At 40.2% G+C, this 21,212-nt stretch overlaps 1 protein-coding gene across 2 annotated transcripts in view; it reads right to left on the reverse strand.

The window, feature by feature from the left end:
- Plekha1 (pleckstrin homology domain containing A1) overlaps positions 1–21,212 on the reverse strand; it is a 50,519-nt gene that overhangs the window by 14,155 nt on the left and 15,152 nt on the right. Inside the window, exons 3-6 of one of the 2 annotated variants that reach the window (XM_032892443.1) lie at positions 18,589–18,645; positions 15,589–15,634; positions 8,800–8,897; positions 3,646–3,771 (exon numbers count right to left, since the gene is read on the reverse strand). In XM_032892443.1, the coding sequence (XP_032748334.1) occupies positions 3,646–3,771; positions 8,800–8,897; positions 15,589–15,634; positions 18,589–18,645 (327 nt within the window). The remainder of the gene's footprint in view (positions 1–3,645; positions 3,772–8,799; positions 8,898–15,588; positions 15,635–18,588; positions 18,646–21,212) is intronic. The other variant, XM_032892444.1, reaches the window with a different exon arrangement.

Raw genomic sequence — 21,212 nt, forward strand, 5'->3', positions numbered from 1 at the left:
GGATTTCTCTATATAGCCCTAGCTATCCTGAAACTCTCTCTGTAAACCAGGTTAGCCTCAAACTCATCAAGATCCACCTGCCTCTGCCTCCCGAATGCTGGGATTAAAGGCATGTGCCACCTTGCCTAACTTGGGTCTAACTTTTTATATTGAAATGATTTAAACAGATACAATAAATATAAAATGTACCAGAGACCCTGAGTACCTTCAACCAAATTCTTCCCAAAGAGAAAGTGCATGTCTCCAGGACACAGCACTCACACCAAGCGTCTGGAAGCTTTATTCAGATTTCCAGTTATACATGCACTCGTTTGTCCACTGTGGCATCTCCACATGCTGACTGATGCACGACAGCCAACAGTCGCCAGAATCAGCACGGAGAGCTGCTCACTGCCTTGGTCTGCTGGTGGTACCCTTGCAGCGAGCGCTCCCCCAGAGCCTTCCCTTTGTTCTGACATTTTGTGAATACAAATGGAAGCACACAGTAAGTATCTTTTGAGTTTTTTAATTTCACTCAGCATAACTTTCTGAAGGCTCACTCAGGTGGTTCTTGGTATCAACAGTCACTGTCTGTGTGGGTGTACTGCCATAGCATGCTGCTGACTGCTTACCCGGTTAACAGTGCGTGTTATTTCCAGCTTCTGGCTACTAGGAATGAAGCCACTGGAAGCATCCATGTAAGGCTTTTATGTGAAAAAAAGTATGTGCATCTTTAAGATAAATGCCTAGGAAAGTACATAATAGGCTGGAGAATGACTGCAAATTTACTCAAAATTGACATCCATCACACCAATTTGTTTTTTTAGAGTAGCTGACCTGTTTTATTTATGTCTCCATAAGCAATGGGTGAGAGGCACAAGAATCTCTGCTCCAGTGTATCTGATTGGGTCCTTAATTCAGATTTTTCTCTACTAGCCATAAATGGTGACTATCTCTCTGAGTGCCTATTAGCAAACACTTCATATTTTGGTGAAATGTCTTTATAAATTCTGTCTACTTTAAAAGGACATTGTTTCTTATTGGGTTTGAGAGTTATTTCTGCAGATAACAGTCCTTTGTTAGATTGTAGCTTGTAAACTTTGCTTCTATTTACCTCTTCTAGTCATTCTCTGACAGGGTCTGTTATAAACAAGCATCTGAAATACTGATGATGTGCAATTTTATGCACAACATAGCTGATGTCAAGTCTAAAATGTTCTCTGCCTACTCTTTGTAGTATTTAAACCTAAGTGCCTATCCAGAACCAAGCCCAAGACTGGTTATTTTCAGCACCTACATGCTACGATTTCACAAGTCAGTTAGTTCAATTTTTAAGAACTCCAAAAAAAACCTTCCAGGAACAATTAAGTCTCAATTGTCAGGTATATCACGAGGAATTTTCAACCTGTTCTACATTTAACAGGTCAACACTAATTCAACACTTAATGTTTACCTAAAAGATTTTAAATAAATTAACCATCCCAATGACACTTATTTAACATTTTCTTGAATCTATATTGTCTAAATGCTTCTTTGCAATTTTAAATTCTGTACTACAATAAAACAGTAGCATTCTATGAAATGGTTTTAAATGGCATCCTCTGTAGAATCTAATCTACAGCAGGCACAGGCACATCGCACCAGTGTCTTAACACATCTACGTACCAACAGCCAACGTAAGCCATGGTACGGAAAAAGCTCCACTCAGCTACTTACCAATCTCAAGTTCAGCTGATTAAAATCATTTCTTTTAGAAAAAGCAATCCTCCCACACACTTCTTTTTTTCCTTAATTTTTAAAAATCTAAATTTGGCAAAATAATAATAATAAAATAAAAACAAAACAAAACAAACCTGTAAACTATACCCAGAGCAGAGATTATTAAATACCCTTTGCCAAACAGAAAAATATACTCAGTGTAATATGATGCTATGAGATTTCTTCCCACTTGTCACACTCCTCTGGCAAAAGGCTTGAAAAGAGATAGTGTGTGCTACAATGTTAAAGGTCTATAGAGCATCAGAGCCTGTTACCATCAAAAGATACAGAAGCAGTGAGCGAGCATATCCAACACTGACAACAGCCATCACGTCAAATTCTTGGTTTCACAACTAATAATATTTGAATTTCTATTAAAAGTGCATTTTCTCGAGCTGGAGAGATGGCTCAGTAGTTAAGAATACTGTACAACTGCTCTTCCGGAGGTCCTGAGTTCAATTCCCAGAAACCACATGGTGGCTCACAACCATCTGTAAATGGGCTCTAATGCTCTCTGAAGACAGCTACAGTGTATTCAAACAAATAAAAATAGATAAATCTTGCACTGGAGAGATGGCTCAGAGGTTAAGAGCACTGCTCTTCAAGCGGTCCTGAGTTCAATTCCCAGCAACCACATGGTAGCTCACAACCATCTATAATGAAATCTGGTGCCTTCTTCTGATCTGCAGGCATACATGCAAGCAAAATGCTGCTTACATAATAAATAAATAATAAATAAATAAATATTAAAAATAAATATTTTTATAAGTACATTTTTCTCAATAGCAATATAAGAAACAAGTCCATATAAAAGTTTCAAGTTCATTTACAAAAGTATTAAGTTTATTTTTCCTAATACTCAGGCATATCAGTACTTTTAGGATACAATCTAGCCAGAGTTGCAGTCCTCAGGTTGCAGGGGAAAACAAACACATACACATACACACACACACACACACACACACACACACACACACACACACACACACAATTACCCACATATTTGCAGACTCTAACCCAGCAACTTTACTTACAAGAATTAATTTATCTTGGTGTTGACCTGTAACCTTAGCTGCCCAGGAAGCTGAAGCAGGAGGATCTAAGGTCCTAGGCTTATCTGGGTTATAAAGTAGATTCAAGAACAGCTTGTGCGGGATGGAGAGATGGCTCAGCAGTTAGGAGCACTGACTGCTCTTCCAGAGGTCCTGAGTTCAATTCCCAGCAACCACATGGTGGCTCACAACCATCTGTAATGGGATCCGATGCCCTCTTCTGGTGTGTCTGAAGACAGCTACAGTGTACTTACATATAATAAATAAATCTTTAAAAAAAAAAAAAAAAAGAACAGCTTGTGCAACTCTTTTAGATGCTGTCATAAACAAAAAATTTTTTAAACCAAGATATTGCTCAGTGGTAGGGCTCTTGCCTAGTAATGTATAGGCCCTTAGTGTTAATCTCCAAAGCCTAAGACATAAGAATGCTCATCACAACATTGTTAAATAAAATAAAGGAAAAGAAAAACCCCATTTGTTTACTAAGAGAGGCTTATAAATCATGGCAGAACTCTGCAGTTATCACCCCTGAGACAGAGTAACTTCTAAAGACTGGTGTGAAATATGCTGCTACAAAGTCTGACATGTAACTCCCAAATCCACTTCTGCAGGGAGATACAAAGAATTCAGCTCAAAGGACCAAGTGTTTACCTGTGTGACTCCCAATCTCTTTTTACAATCAACATACAAAAGTTTGTAAAAAAACACTCTCTAACAGGAAACCAAATTAAAAGTTTTTGTATAATATAAATATTGAATTAATTCAGCAAAGACAGTCTGCTTCAGCTTTGATAAAAATAAAAGCATCAGTGTGTAATCCCGAGACCTCCACGTAACAGAAGCGCTGACTTGTCACCTGTGTTGGAGTGATGATGGGTACTCCACCAACAATATCAGTTCTGTAAGACACTTGCTTCTTGCCACAGTCACCTTGGCGACTCAGGTTATCAGAGGCCGGCTGTGAGTCTGACTGCTTTGGTACCTGGAAGAATGAGAAATATTACTGTACAACAAGTGTATTTGCAGTCCCATCACCACAGGACTTTCAACTACTTTTAGATAAGTGACAAATACTAATCTATTTACAATATTTTAGCCCGAGAGCTCAGGTTATTCTGGTCCGACAACACTTTAGGACACAGCATCACTGCTGCTTTGCCTGTGCAGTCTCTACTCATACACTTCCTCCTTTGTCCCCTGGCCAGCTCTCAGCAGCTTAAGGAGCAGGTGCTCAGGGGCAGCAAGGAACACAGGTTGAGGTCCCCGCTGTATTACATTCTAGACAAACTTATACAATAAAATGAATCAATACACTCTCGGCATCAATTACACACAGAATATGATTTAAAGGGCATTTTATCATGTGTCCTCAGTCTTTCAGAAACATTATTAACAATGTGAATGACAACTACAAAGGGAATGAAATAAAAACATTTAAGTTAAAATTAAATCATCTGCCCACCACCTGTGAACTACAGAGAAACTACTAATACTGCAGTCACAGGCCCTACATGTACTAATGTGAATCCATCCAAGGCAGGTATGTACATTAAGACATTACCCAGGAACATAACCAAAAACTGTAGACAGGCAGGCTCCATGCCCAGCAAGTCCCTAGAACATCCCCCTCAAACTGCAGTCTCAGTAGGAACAGATGCTTCTGACAGACTGTATTTCACAAACTCTGTCCACACTGTGCTGTCACTGTGCATAACACTGTGCTCACCAGATCTGGAAAAGAACTGGCGTACGACGCTGACATTTTTATTTACAAAGACGCTTTCCTCAAAAGTACTGAACAAGCACAAGCTGCATGTAAGATGATCTCAACCTACACATGCTTAGGAACCTAGGTGTTCCTGGGTAAGAATGACATTATCTTAGGTGATGTCATTTTCTCCCACTGCTTCCTTCCCCTGTCAGGCTTTCCTCAGGCCCTGGAAGCTCTTGTTAGCATACTTCCAATACAGTGTCAATCACTGGTGGAAAGAGAGAAGGAGACACAAAGGAGAAAGAAGGAGAAAGAAGGAGGTGAATCTGGAACACCTGTGGAATCCTCAGAGGCCATATTCTGTGTACCTTCTAAAGGTGTTACAACAGTATGCAAAGTGTTGGCTGGAATTTAGATACTACACACTAGAACAACTTGCAGATGAAATCTTCATTTTCTAGAATCACACAATTTATTTCAGTCATTTTGCAAAGCGTGGTCCTGTTAAGTCAGTGAAATCAGCAAACAGCGGCAGTTAGAGGATCTGAGCCACAGAAACAATCTATCCAGCAGATGACCCGAGGCTGGGGCTCTATGCTGACCTGCAAGAGGAGCAGCAGTTAACCTCCAAGTGAGGGTTCTGCTACTCCTAAGGATTTCTGAAAAGTCCTTAACACAAACTTTAAGATTTGCTGATGTATATTGCTTCCTCATTCTTCTTCCAGAAACAGATCATGCTAAAAATCTTTTTCTGTGCAACTGGCCCACTGCTGACAATGAGGAAATGAAGTCTAAGCAGGGCACAATGCCCAACACTTGAGCTACCGTTTATAATAAAGGTTATTTAGGGTGAAATTACCTTATTTTCAAAGAATTCAGAAATAAAGTAACTCCCCTAGAATTTACAAAAACAGCTCTGAATGAAAGTGAGTCAAATCCGAACACTAAGATAAAGAGCCCCACCCACCTGCGAACCAGCCAACTGCTGATGAGCATCAGACAGCCAACTCAGGGGCAAAGGACAAACGCCAGACACCGAACACGTTTCTGTTCTATCGCTTTTTCCCCTGCTATTTATGCGACTATTCTGGGGAGGGATCTGAATGTGTTCTTAGCAAGCATTCACTGTGACCCCAATAGAATGTTCCAATATCAGAAAAGAAAACAATGGGAAGGAAAAGTGAGTAAAACAGACGCCAACATTTATGGCTAACATAAATAAAAGGCTGCAGACCTCCCAAAAGTTACAGGGGAGTGAAATTCCATTCACCAGCAATGAGGGCAGAACTGGAGGGCAGAACCGACCGAACGTGTTTGATGAATTCCTGTGTGGCAAGACCTGTCTCTCCATCTGACCTGCCTGGCTAGCAAAAGCCTAGTTAACACTTGGAGATTATTTTCCTTTTCTTTTTAAATATTCAGGAGAGGATTTACAATGCTACACAGACGTAGGGAAGGTCAGGAAAGACAGACTATAGCTGTTAAGGGCAGTGCACTATGGTAATACACTACTAAAACCGGAACTCCACTAATTACCACCTTCTTAGTCACAATGCTCTAACATTCCCTAAGGTGAAACCACACTCTGAAAAACAAGGTAGTGCTTAAAATCACTATTCAGCTTATATTAAAAAATGTTGTCATTTAAAAAAAAAAATCACTGTGAAATTTCTGCTCCAATTTTAAAAGATCAGTTATTAGATTAAAAGCTAATGTAGACTTGTAAGTTAGAACTTATGGTGGAAAAAGACATTTTAGAAATAGTGGACCTCTGCTTAGTTAAACACTATGGCCGTCTTCATCACTCTCTCTGGCAGTACAGGACCAACAGGGGCAGTAGAATAACACATATTGGAAAGCCTGCTTCCAACTCAGACTTTCAAAACTCAAGTCACTAAACTATCCTTCGAGATTATTTTCCTTTTCTTTTTAAATATTCAGGAGAGGATTTACAATGCTACACAGACGCAGGGAAGGTCAGGAAAGACAGACTATAGCTGTTAAGGGCAGTGCACTATGGTAATACACTACTAAAACTGGAACTCCACTAATTACCACCTTCTTAGTCACAATGCTCTAACATTCCCTAAGGCGAAACCACACTCTGAAAAACAAATTTTAAATTTTAAACATATAGATTGAATTAGTTGATCAAAATGTCATTTGGAATGGTTCAAGAGGAAGGTAAACTACACATATATTAAAATGGGGAATATTAATTTTTCAATGATCCTACATGTAAATTATTAGCCATTTAAATATGAAATTATTACACTCCAATATACTTAAATGTGCAAAATGCCTATGAGGTCTAAACTGGTAAAATTTTTATTCTAAAGAATTTAACAAAATGTCTATTTTTTTTTGCCATTCTATAGCTTTTATTAGTTTCTTTTTTTTTTTATTAAAAATGTCTATTTTTAACTTTTTTTAATTTTATGCATATGGGTGTTTTGACATGTCTGTACCACCTGCATGTCTTATGACTGCAGGCCAGAAGAACTGGAATTACAGATAGTTGTGAGCAGTCATGTGGCTGTAGGAAACCAGACCAAGGTCCTCTGCAAGAGTAGCCAGTGCTCTTAACCACTGAGCCACCTCTCCAGCACCTACAAAACATAGCTTATTAAAGCCTGGGTTTCTCTCAGTCTCCTGTTTTCCTGGAACTGGCTCCAGTCAGTTACTAATCTATACTCACATCACTTACTTTACTGATGATTCCTGTATCCTACTTGAATTGTACTTACACTTTTCTAAATATGTAGTATAAAATCATGAAAGTCATTATCAAGATTCAAAGACATTATAAAGACAGTAGAAATGTCACATAAAATAAAGCTGCAAGATCACAAAGCTGATTAAAGGTCTACACCTTAAATATTGCTAGTTTCTCCTTTGTGCTGTAAAATTTGCAATGGCACATGAAAAACTTAGTTCCACAAATAAATGAAGTAGCAATTCAAGGCATTCCAACCTGGTAAAATGCTGAGTCTATCTATTCATTCTACTTTCTCCAAATCACCAAAAAAGCCAGTTCTGCTTATTACTGTAAACTGTGAAAAATGAATTCAGAAAAGTATTACATACGGTCTTCGTAAGACATCTTCTAGGTAGAAAATATTTATTAGGAGCTCAAAATGTCCAACTAAAACCTTGTAAGAACACAAACTTCTGAATCTGTTCAAAATATTGCTTTCCTGAAACTGCACAAGCCCCGAAATAACTTCTGCTTCATGTGCAGATCAGATGTGGTGTGTGGGTGTCTTCTGTCATGTGGTAACAAGCTGCTCTGGTGCAATACAAAACACTGGACCTCACTAAGAGCAGCCCTGGCTGGCTATCTTAACTCTGCTGCGGTGTGGCATAAACATGGAGTCCTTCACTTCAAACGAGGACATTATGTATTCACTTTCAGGGCACATGCTCTTTGGCCTGAGTAGATACGGACCAGTAAATGACTGCACTTCAGTGAGAACAAACTTTAGCTGATACAACCCCACTGGAGTAGCTCCTTCCCAACCCCTTCCAGGTGGTGTCTACTCTGTGTAAGGAGGGAAGGTGCAGCGGGGCAGTCCATGTGTGCAGCAGCTCAGAGCAGCCTGGCTGAGTTTAAGAAGGGACTCCTTGCTCCTTGCACAGCAGATTCAGGGTCCAGGGACCAATAAGCTTGCCTAGGTTCTAGACCCACCACTCACTTTCTGGAAAGCTGAGAGAAGACTTCTATCTGAAGCCTGCCTGCTGGCACAGTGTAAGTAATCAGTAAGTACTGGTGTTCGTTTTTTAAACCAAAAGAAGAGTTCAACAGCAGTCATTGTAGCATCAACAGGAGGGAGGAATAGCAGGTCCTGGAACTCCAGGAAAAGGGGCAGGTGAGAGGAGGAGTTGAGAGCCCCAGACATCACTAGAACACACATGTAGAGCCCTCTGCTTACCACTGCTCTTCAGACTCATTCTCTAGATCTTTCCCAGTCCACACCCACCTTCTCCTTTGCCCACCATGGCTTAGAAAAGGAGAACACGTATGCCCATCTCAGAGTCGGTGGTCAAAGCCTCTCACCCTGCTCTAGATGTAAAGCAAAACCACAATCAGCACACACAAAGTGTGAGTCCTTCCTAGGGACACAGTGAACGTCATTCAAAGGCTCTAAGTCCCCACGTACTAGAAAAAGGCTCACATTCCGAACGCACCGTTTAAACCAACCTTGAATATGCAACCTGTTGGTAAGTTGAGGACATTAGACACATTTACATAATGTAAACATCACTTCTGTAAAGGGAAATTAAAAAAAAAATACTTACTGTAATTTTTATAGCTTTGTTCAAGACATTTACCCACTCCACTAAGTCCTGCTGATCATTAGCTTGTAGAAAGTATTTTCTCATTCCTGCATTCATAACTGTCAAAAAAAAGTGCATGAAAATTATATTTGTTACCTCTAAAGTCTGTTTAGAACATCTGTAAAAGTCTTCCTGCAACTCTTGGATTTTACAAAACATAACACACTGTTTTCATCACTGAGTTACAGGGCAACTCTTTTGTGGCCAGTCTTCACTAAGTGAGTATACTGTTAAATAGTGAGTCAGTCCTCCAATGATGCATACGTCAGTTAACACGGGCCAGCAGGAAACACCACTTGGGAACAGTCCTTCACACTTCAACCAGTATTTCTGTGGAATAATTTTCTCCATACAGACTTACTGAGTCAAAGAGAATTAACATTTAAAAATCTTGTTTTGGGGGGGACTAGAAAGATGGCTCAGCAATTAAGAGCACTGGCTACACTTTCTGAAGACCTGACTTTAATTCCCAGCACCCATATGACAGCTCACAACTGTCTGAACCTCCTGTTCCAGGGGATCCACTATCCTCTTCTAGTCTCTGACAGCACTACATACAGATGGTATACAGACATACATACCAGAAAAATACCCATACTAATAAAATAATTTTTAATTTTTAAAATTATTAAAACATAACTTTAAAACGTTGTTTTTATTGGGCCAGGTATGGTGGCTCATACTTTTAATCCCAGCACTCAGGAGGTAGAGGCAGGTGGATCTCTGTGACTTCAAGGATAACTTGGTCTACAAAGCAAGTTCCGGGACAGCCAGGGCTGATACACAGAGAAACCCCGTCTCAGGGGAAGAAAAGAAAAACCAAGATCTGACTCCCTGTACAGAAGCGTCTTCCCAACTGTGTACACAAGGCTTCTAACACCTCTCCTCTGTACTGCTATTAGCATCTGTGCTTTAAAGTCTTGAAGCCTGAGGGCTGAGTGTAAACCTTTATTTCGTAGCTTCCTGGTAGCAGTTTCTCCAGGATCTAAGCTATGTCCTACCTCTTTCCTCCTACCTCCCAGCCCCGGAGTGAAGCCTTCATGCTGTCTACAATGTGAGTCACTGTAACATCTTAAGTACCTGAAACAATTACCTTGGGACCAAGAAATGCCTCAAATGGTGTTTCTACTCTCAACAGATCCTAACAGATACAGCATTCTATTAGTGACCTAATTAGTTGCCAATTAGTAGACAACTATTTATCAAATGAGCAGATAACTCGTTTGAATTAGTAAGTTTTGTGTGTGTGTCAGGGATCTGCATTTGCCCCATGAGGTCTGTACAGTCTTCTGCTCACTTCCCTTGAGCTGCTGCTCAGCTGTCACTGACTGACCGCAGGAACTTCTCTAGTAAACACAAGCACTTTCCCTAGTCGGTCAGGGCTTCTCACTTTGTTATGGTGTTTTTGATAAAACAAATATCCTATCAGTTTTCCCTCTAATCTTGTAGATTTCATGTATTTGAAAACCTCCATAACTTAGGCTTATAAACATCTTTATGTTTTAGCCTCTATAATATTTTTGGCCCCACGATAATAATATCTGTATTTAATTTTAAATACACTTGGAGCTTTTACACACGCGCGCACACACACACACACACACACACACACACCAAACAAACAAACAAACAACAACAATAACAAAAATAAAAAACAATTTTTTTTTTTAAGTCTCATGTATCCTTGGCTGGCCTTTATCCTCAATATGTAGACCAAGCTGGCCTCAAACTCAGAGAGATCCACCAGGCTCTGCCTTCCAAGTTCTAGGATTAAAGGTGTACTTTCTATGAAATTTACAAATGGCTCCTTGGGGCCTGGAACTATCTACTTTATAAAACACATCTGCAAACAGCTGTCTACAAGCCACAGGGGGCTCTTCAATCAGACCTATTTATATCATACGCATTTGTATAGAAAATCAAATACTACTGTAGGAACCAAGGCATTTTGAATAGCCACAATATTGAAATTGTTCAAATATCAACTTCCAAGGCCACGTGGGAGGCAGAGGTGAGGGAGGCAGAGGTGGGCCAACATCTGCAAGTTCAAGGCCAGCCTGGTCAACACAAGTGGGTTCCAGGACAGCTAGGACTACAGAATGAGAGACCCTGTCTCAAAACCAAATGAAAACAAGAAACTTTAAGAGTCTCCACTATAACACTGAATAATTAGTACACTAGCACTCTGTTGAGTATGACTAAGAGAAGAAGGAAATGAAAACTCTCAAGGGAAAAGCAAAGTTATTTTTCAAACTCACAAGACTTTGGAACTGGGCCTGAGAGTAAGGCACTCTAACCAGAGCTCCCTGACTAAGCTTAGGGTCACAGAGAAGTCAAAGAACATCCCATTAAGTGCCACAGAAAAATTCCTCTAAAAAGCAAAAAACTGTAACACACCATCAATTGTACTTTTTTATGGATGGGAAATTTAAAAATACGTAAGTATATCTCAGCACAACTAGGAACTCCCCAGAACAATGAACCTACCGACAAACACCTGCTGCTGCTGCGGGCCTGGGAGTCAGTCAGCTTTCAGAACTTCTCCAAAGTACTGTCTGAAGCCAGTCACCACTGTCTGTAACCCAGGGAAACCCGCCAGGCACCGCCAGGCACACACCTGGTGCCCAGACATACATGCAAGGAAAGCACTCAGATACACAAAATAAAATAGCAAGTTAAAAAAGAAACCTAATAGCATACTACCACAGCAGGCACAAAGCAAATGTATAATGCATATACTTCTAATGAGGAGTATTTATATGAGGGCCTTCTTGAAGGAAAAAGAAGCCAACATAACAAAATCTGTAGCTCAGAACTTGCTAACCATGCACAGGCTCTGGGTTGCATCTCTAACCCCCCCAAACCAGAAACTAAAACAAACAAAAAACCTGCACCTCTCTCTTGGCATAGCTGGAGGTTTGAGTAAAATCTCACATGCTTCTATTTCATGACAAGAGGGGCAAAGACGTCTGCTACAAACTAGAAAACCAGGAATCAGCACGGCTGTCTGTCTAGTCTGATCTCCTCATCTATGAATCTGTTTCCCAGAGAAACACGGCAGTGTCTTCACACAATACTCAGACACAATACTCCTCTCTATCTCACTGTCGGATTTCCAAGGAGCATGAACTACTGGAAAGTGGTGTGTAAGCAATGAAGGGAAGGGAGCAGACCGAGAAAGGAAGAGAAGGCCTTGACTACTCCAAACACAAAGCCAGGACCCCTCTCAGCTGCCTCGATTTTTAAGCAAGAGTTTCCTATGAACCTGAGTACTCGGAGGCTGGTCCAGTTCGTGCCTTTCCATCTGTGTATATTTTTATTCAAATTTTTTTTACTATTTTTTTCTTACATTTGCTCAATTGGAGCAAATAAAACAAATGTATAAAACTACAGGACAGACATTAATGTAACTGCAGCAAAAGTTCTTTCATGATCCATAAATCAAGTGTGACATCAGGTCCTTTCTCACTTCCCCGGTTTTCTCTTTCTCTATTAGTTAATCAATTAACTTTTGAGAAAGTGACTCAGTATATAGTCCAGACCAGCCTGGGACCTGCCATCCTCTTGAATGCTGAGATTGGCGGTTCATAAGTGAGACTGCCACATAGCTTTCTCTATTACCACTTTTAACTTTTCCTGATTTTCCCCCCCTTTTAAAAATTTTTTTCTCCTGAGTTTTACATTACTTGTTTCTTTTTCTGTCTGATAACTCTCCTCAGACACTAAGTAATCTGGCCTGTCTGTTACTATTTTAAAGGAGGGACTAAAAGGCTGGTTGTACCCTCTTGGGTTGTGGGGTTGTGACCTTGCATAGCTCACTCTCTGTCAGCAAACTCTCCTAGTGGAAATACCCAGATGTTAGCACCATTCCTCAGTTCGTGAGGATAGTCAGGCCCTACCCACCTATCACTGGCAGCAGCTGGCTGCAGCTTCCTGGGGCAGCAGGCAGGATAGGGCTGCATTCAGTATTCAGATTCTGCTTTAATCCTCCTTTCCAGTTTCATGCCTCACTCCTTCCCTTCTCTGGGATTAGTGTTAGTTTCTATTTCTGGAGACACCACACATCCCATTCCCTGCTGGGATGGGGGAAGGGTGGCTGCCCACAGGAGCCAGATGGAAACAGACTAGAGGCTGTTTGTTGTTGCTGTTGTTTTAAACAAAACCTGTTCTTAGTCCCCCCTCATAGTAGCTTCTCCCATCCCCCAAAACAAGCACCATACCTAAGCCAATTAGAGGAAGGTGGGCCGGACACTGAAATGGTTAGCTCTTCACTGGTCTTTCTCTGCTCTGCAAACTTAGTGACCAGTCCTCTCTTTGCTTCCATATTTAAACACTAGGGATCACCTGTTCAAGTCCTCTCCTGTTATCAAAGGCAAAGTCAGAGTATTTCTTGCTCCCACTGTTTCTGGGCAATTAGAGACATGCTGCCATGTAGAATGAGTATCAAACCATCAGAAAGACTAACAAGAAATTCGTCTTAATCTTTGCTTTCAACTAAAATCCGTATTCTAACTAGGCCTGTGAATGTTGAGTTTATACTATTCTCTCAAATGGTCAGTTCATGAGCCCTGATACCTTTCGATTACAAGGCTCTGAAACATTCTCTTACTTAGTAACTGTAATTCTAACCTGCAGTGAAGGTCTAACTTTTACAAGAGATTCTTTTTAAGAGTTGCTAACTTCAGTCTGTTCATAACAGCTCCCCTTATGGATACATGTGGCTACCTACCATCACATACTGCCCTCAAACACTGCTCTAAACATCAACCTGTGGGACAAAGTCATCCTTACACACTGAAGAGAGCAAAGAACTTAAACATTAACATTAATTCTACTCCCAAAGTACCTTTTTCTTAAAACTTCAAGGTTTTATACCAAGTGGTCAGTCTTAACTTCTGTCCCTTCTGTCACTATAATGTAGAGAGGGTGACAATTTTCTCAGTTTGACCTACCACTGATTCTCTTAACATACTCTAAATTTCTCCATTTATTACTACACATTAATTATAAAAGCCAAGAGGTCACTGATCCAGGTAGTATGTTCTGAATCCTTCTCTTGCTCCATGTTTTAGTTACCTGCCTCACAGCAACAACGCATCTGATGAAGCAATTTAAGGAAGGAAGGATGGATTTATGCTGGCTCTCAGTTCCAGGTGATACAGCCCATCATGTCAGGGAATGCATGGCAATGGGAAGAGGAGGTGGTGGGTCACACTGCGTCTGCAGTCAGGAAGCAGAGGATGACGAATCGGTGTGCTCTGCTCACTTCTTCTTCAAGACCATGTAACAGTCCTATCACATTAGGACGCTCTTCCCACCTCTGTTAGTCTAACCTAGAGATTCCCTTAGAGTTGCTTTCACGGTGGTTCTCAATCCCACCACTTGACAATCAAGTCAAGCCCATCACAGCCCAGGATCCTGTTCCACAGTCTCTTCTTTCCTGATTCCTTCTATTTTCAGGCTGTTTTTACCTCTAATTTCCACATGTACCAAAACAAAACAAAACACCACTTCTGGGCATATGCTTAAAGGAAATGAAATCAGCGTACAAAAGAGACACCTGCAACTCTGTGTTAGTCCTAGTCATAATAGTCAGATATGGAATCTGCCTGGGGGGCTGCCAAGTCTCCAGGTCTCTGTACTTTTGCTTCTAATGATCTTTTAGTTTCTCTCACCATTACAAGCTCCATCCTGGTTTAAGGCCTTATGTGCAGTAGTTCAAAAGTCACAGGACTCATCTATCTGCTTAACTCCCATGCACGAAGCCTGCATCCTCATTCACTTCAGGAGCTCTCTACTTTCTTCTATTTCTCAAAATAACAACATGTGCTGATCAACATACCACACCGACTTCTGCCCTGTTCCTTCACCACAGTCTCCCCCTTGCACACCTGTGCCCATGAGATCTTATTTCTTCTCACTGGTGGTAAAAAATGATCTGCAATTTACTTGGCCCCCAGCATGGGTGCCCTCATTCACAGAGGCATCCCTGAGTCTATATGCCTCTTTCTACTGACTGAAGGAATGGTAACAGCAGGCATTTTATCTGTCTGTCAGCCAGCACCAACACTCCGTACTCTCCCACAGCCCAGTGTGTCCTAGGCACTCACTAAGCACCTGTTGATCACTCTACCACCCTCAATGCCTCCTGCCTCCAGGTTGTAAATGTCTCCTTCCCTCACAAAAGACAAAGTCCACTGCATTATTTATGTGGTCAATAATACAAGGTACAGACCTAAAAACTACCTTAAATACTGCTGGGTGAGATCATAAGAGCTACACATGAACAGGGCAGGTTATAACTAAGATGAGAAGAGGGAGTTGGCAACCAGAGTCAAAGTTTTAAGCCTCACCTGGGATGATGGCTGTAAAGGAATTTCTCATTCATTAATAATTAATAATTCATTAAGCCACAGATTCATGTCTTGTAACTGTTTTCCTTTATAATATGATAAAAATTTTATCAGCCTAACAAACAAAATAACAAGTAGGGCTGGCATGTACAGACACTGAGCCTGAGTTCAATTCCTTGAACCCACATGGTGGACGGCAATAACTGACTCCTAGATTATCCTCTGATCTCTACGTGAGCACTGTGACACATGTGTGCATGTGCTCTCTCTCTCTCTCTCTCTCTCTCTCACACACACACACACACACACACACACACAAACATTTTTTAAAAACAACTAAGTGGAGGTTGAAATGGTAATATTTGGAAAATAAAATAATGTAAGCATGGCTACTTACCAAAACAAAACTCTGCCTTTGGCCTTAACTTAGTCGCATCGCTAACCTAGTAAGAAACAGAGGTCTGAGTTACTCCTTCTCCACACTGCACTCAGTCTATAATACTGTGCACAAGTTCTCACTTAGCACACGAATCTGAAATTAAAATTTAAAAGCAACCAATGCAGCAAATTAGATGCAGAATCTGAGTCCCAATTGTAATATAAGACAAATGAGGCTTCCATATTTTCTCTAAATATATTTCTTTTCTCCAGGAAATGTGAAGAAGTTGAAAGTACACCAGCAGACATTATGTCACACAAACACTATTCACCTGACATGACCTATGAACATGCCCTCCAAGAATACAGAAACTATGAATATTCCCAAACCTCATATTTCTGTTGGCAGCCAACAGTAAGCAAAGATGGTGGACTGTATGCTTGTTTATCTGACTAAGACTCCAGAAGGCCTTTGAGAAGTCAACATGGCAATCCATCTCCGATGGTTGGGGGGGGAGGGGTCATCAAATGCAGAACTGCTCATCTCACAGGGTGAAACAGCTGCACTCCTGCAGAACTTCCCTCTGAGTGAGATGCCACAGAACTCCACTCATGACACTGCCGGGATGTTTCCCAGTGACAGAACCCGTATTTTGTATTTCACAATGATTTCTAGTCTGGAGTTTTGATGAATCCCAGCAACAAGTCACAGCCCAGTCATGATTAAGTTTGTTCTCGGAATAAACTGTAGGGGAACACAGCATGCCTAAACTGGAACAATAAAACTGTACAATGAAACTACAGTAAGCTGCAGGAAAGAGAGGTACTGAGCAACAACAACAAGTTACATTGTAACTAGGAGCAGTGAAAGAGGAGAAACAGTGGCTACTCCCTGCCTGCTTCCCTGAGCTAACACTTCAAGAACAATCTCCCATTTTAAAACACAAGGCAGTATCTGAGTTATAGGCAGTATCCCAAGCTCATCTGCTTGTTTCAACCTACTCTTCCCACATCACTGTTGACAGTGACAGCTCCTGGTGCTATGCTTGCATCCTAGAGTACATGGACGATGGCCAACCAAGCAAAACTGGGGTCAGAGCTCATTCTTACAATGGAACCAACTTCACCCAGTAACCATCTCTACAGGAGGCAGGCCGCCAACCACTCTGATAAACATTTCAACGTCTCTATTTACAGGAAATATTTGTCTTCTAAAATTTAACAATCCGATATAAGCCAAACTGTTTATCCTGTTTAAATATATAACCTATTCTATAGTCTAAGGAACAAGAGAAATCTACTTTGCCAGTGAGAACAAGTGCCTGTATTATAAAACTGATAAAGTATTTTACCTATAGAGGCACATCTGTAAATTAGTGTACTGTCAAAGCAATCCACACCTGTCACAAGACCACAGCATAGCTCATCAATACTGTGTCACTCCCATTAATAGTACTACCTGTGTTGCCACCATCAACAATACTAAGTGTGTCACTGTCATTTGCACCTCATATTTTAAGTTACGGACAGATGCTCATCACTATTGTGTAAAACAAAGTCACACACACAGACAAACCCCCAGGACTAACACCTTAGTAACTTAACCTTCACTTTACAAAACACTAGAAACAAGCAGTTGTAGTGGCCCACACCTGTAATCCCAGCACTTTAAAGGCAGAGGCAACTATACCTCTGTGAGTTCAAGGCCAGCCTGATCTACATAGTAAACTCCAGGGCAGTCAGGACTACTTAGAAAGACCATGTCTAAACTAAACAAACAAATATGTAAACATATATAAATAAGTGAGTAAATAAGCCAGTCCAGGAACAATATCACATGTCTTTACCCCCAACACTCTACAGGCAGAGACAAGTGGATCCCTGAATCAAGGCCAGACTACTCTACATTATGAGTTCCTGGTCAACCAAGGTTACAGAATAGGATCCTCTCTTAAACAAAAACAAACAAAAATGCTATTAAACAAATATATAATCTAAATTTTTGAAAATTAAAATTCAGAACTAATAATCAATTTTAAGAAACAGAAATTAGTTAAAAAAAAAAAAAAAAAGAGTGCACATTTTCCTCAAAATAAAACCCAGGAGCTGGAGAGATAGCTGAGGTTAAGAGCGCTGGCAGGTCTCTCAGAGACCCCAATTTCAGCTCCCAACGCCTGTGTGTCAGTCAGGTGGCTCACAACCACCTAACTTCAGCCCCAGAGAAACTGAGGCCCTTTTCTGGCCTTTGCAGGCACCCATATGCACAATAAATGTACACATGCACACATGAGTGTGCGCACACGCACACACACACACAGGCACATACACACTAAAAATAAAACTCTCAAAAATATCTAAAAACAAAATGTCAAAGTCAATGGAATTTTAAAAGTTGTGAAAATGTTTAACAAGTAGTATAAACTTAAAAACTCTTCCCCAGAACTTCCAAGACAGAGAGTCTGCTGACTTCTCTCCTGCTCTATCTATTTATCATTTAATTTTCAGACAATGTCTTGCTAGGCAATGGAAGCTGGCCTCAAGCTAGCAGTCCTGCCCCCACTTCCCTCATAGTAGATTACAGATTTGTAACTGGCCTTAGCAATTTCTCCCTTTTGGCATTCATGTACCCAATCATAAAAGCCAATATTCTGTAATTTGCCACATCCTATAAATCAAACTCATATTCCTTCCAGTTTTATCAACTAAAGAACTTCCTTCCTAACAACAGTAGCCAAGTATAATCTTCAGTATGCCCAGAGCCTGAGCATCACCGCTAAATGACAGAACGCTGCTCTGTTCTGTCCACACTCCTACCTGGGACAGAGTGCACACGTGACAGTAACACAATGGGAGCTGCATGTGATGACACACACTGTAATCCCAGCACTCAGGAGGATTGAAAATTTCAAGGCCAGACTAGGCTACATAGTTAAGACTTTGTCTCAGAAGTATCAAAGATCAACAAAAAAGTTAATTTATAAATAAATAATTAAATAATTAATTGATATATAAAGTCTACCTTTGAAATGTAGGTAAGTTTAATGGCTCCAACCCGTGATGATCCTGAAGGCAGGTTCTAAAAATAATTATTAAAATACAATTAATACCCAACATAGTTTACTCATTTTATATTACTACTAATAACAATATGGTACTAAAAATGTTTGAAAATTTTTAAAACGTTTTATAAATATACTTTATTGAGTTTACACACTTACTAGATCTGACATCAAGATAACACTGTAGGACGATGGGTATGGCTCTACAGTAGAGCACTTGCCTAGCATGTGTGAGGCCCCAGGTTCTAGACCCTGAAGGCAAAAAAGTGAAACAAAACAAAAGATGTCAACTTGGATAAGCAGCTGAGTCTCCCTCTGCTCCACTGTGGTGTATCCTACAGCTAAAGAGTGGTCTTTCTCATTGTAGCTAAACTAATATTTTTTTGTGAACTTAAAACTTTATAACATCAGATTCTATGAAAGCAACGAGAAAATATTTAGAGACACAAAGGAATTCAGTTATAAGTTTTAAAAAATTATTCATTTTACATTGATCTAGTAAAATTTCTTTATCAAATATATCTCTTTTAAAAGATCGGTCTTTTGAGTCCAGGCAGAAAGCAGATCAGTGCTCAGCCATTCTCACAAAAGCTCCCTCCTGCAGCAGATGGGAACAGAGAGACCCATAGCCAGACAACATACAAAACACTCAGCCCTAAACAGGATGTTTCCATCTAATCCCTCCTCCCGGGCTCAAAGAACTCAGAGGAAGAGGAGGCAGAAAGAGTGTTAGAGCCAGAAAGGGACGCATCACTGAAATGGTGTAAGTGCTGTACTAAAATCTATTTTAAATGCTTTCTTTTCAAAAATATTAACTGATTCTCTTTTTAATATTTTTTTCGTTTTTATTTTGTTACTGTTTTGAATAGTATTGCATGTAGCCCAAGCTGGTCGTAAACTCATTATGTAGGCAAGGGTAATGTCCCTCCTGTCTCTACTTCCCAAATGCTAATATTACATTGTGTGTCACCACAAGCAACCAACTAACTTTCTTTAAGTCTTCTGCAGAAGTGTATAGAGTGGGAATATGTGTTTTGTTTTGTTTTGTTTTGTATTGTTTTATTTTGCTTTGAGACATGGTTTCTATGTGCAGTCCTAGCTGGCCTGGAACTAGCTCTGTAGACCAGGCTGGCCTCAAACTCCTGCCTCTACCTCCCAAGTGCAGAGTGAGATTAAAGGTGTGTACCACCACTGCCTGGCATACCAAAATATTTTACTCTTAAATTTGGGATTTATCTGTGTCATAAGAGGAGAAGGGAGAGGAGGAGGAGGAGGCGGTGGTGGCTGGACGACATCATGAAACACTGTGATGGAATGAACAGCTGAAAGGGGTGGTGCTGGGCTGAAGAAGATGGTTACTAGGGAGCTGGGCTGCAGCCCGGGGGATAAGCAGCTCCTCACGTGCACAAGCATAGCCCGAATTAACCAAACAAACAAAAAAGGGCAAATATGACCCTAATCAATTAGGGCTGTGACTGAGCAGAGTGCTTTCACCTACCGGAGGCCCTGGTTTGATTCGAGTACCACTAACCAGCAGCAGCAGCTACAGCAGGGATGAGCTGCCTGCCACACGCCAAAAACAAAACTTGAACTAAGAACTACGCATGGAGAGTCTAAACAGAAAACTAAGAAGCAAGTTTATTCTGTTGAAAATCTGAAACTAGAGAGAGCACTGCGGAGCGCCACCACTGCAGTGATGATTTGCTTAACACATTTGGAAGATGATAACGCATGTGCATTACAGAAGGGAAGTAGTACAACCTAGAAAGAAACTCCAGGAAACTGAGTCCCGTGTCAGTAAACCAAAAACACTCAACTGTTAAAAGTCCCTCTGTCACAGTTCAGGAAGAATCCATCTTTTAAACTGACTTATAATAATGTGCATTAAAAAACAAACATACAGGTTTATTCTAACGAATGGCTGGGCAAGATCCTGGAAGACTAAACATTTCATAGTTAAGACAAACATGAAATGGGAATCTTTGGCAGGAAGGAACAAGATTTCAAAGCCTTTTAACTTCTACCTACAGTTAACCTGCATTGTGAGATGCTTTAAACTACATACTGTGCACAAACTCCCAAGTACAGATCACAAGGAATGAATATGTAGATAATAAAATTATAAATCTTTAAAGTTTGAAAGATTACAATCATATATATTTTATGTTTAGCTTTTTTGGTTTATTAAAAATAGAGGAGGATTAGGGTTAGTAAAAACTAGATAAGGAAATGAAATACATAAATGTCCTTGGCTATATTCAACTGTAACCAAAGTGAGTTTTTCAAACACTGTTCTCCTTCAATGTGACATTTATATATTATAAATAACATTATTTTATGCAACATATATTTATATATAACTATATAACACATAATATTTATGTATATTACACATACAGTTATTGCAATGTACATATAATTATAAATATAAAATTATATAATATAGATATGACAACCCCTTCAGAATAACATTTTCTCTTAAGTCTTCTATTGGTCCACTAATAACTGGATAGACCTCTAAGTCTTGTATGAAGAAGAAAAATGAGGAAGCAAAGCATGATGCACAGGAATCTAGACTATACAG

This window comes from Rattus rattus, chromosome 2 (genome assembly GCF_011064425.1).
Source record: "Rattus rattus isolate New Zealand chromosome 2, Rrattus_CSIRO_v1, whole genome shotgun sequence".
Lineage (NCBI taxonomy): Eukaryota > Metazoa > Chordata > Mammalia > Rodentia > Muridae > Rattus > Rattus rattus.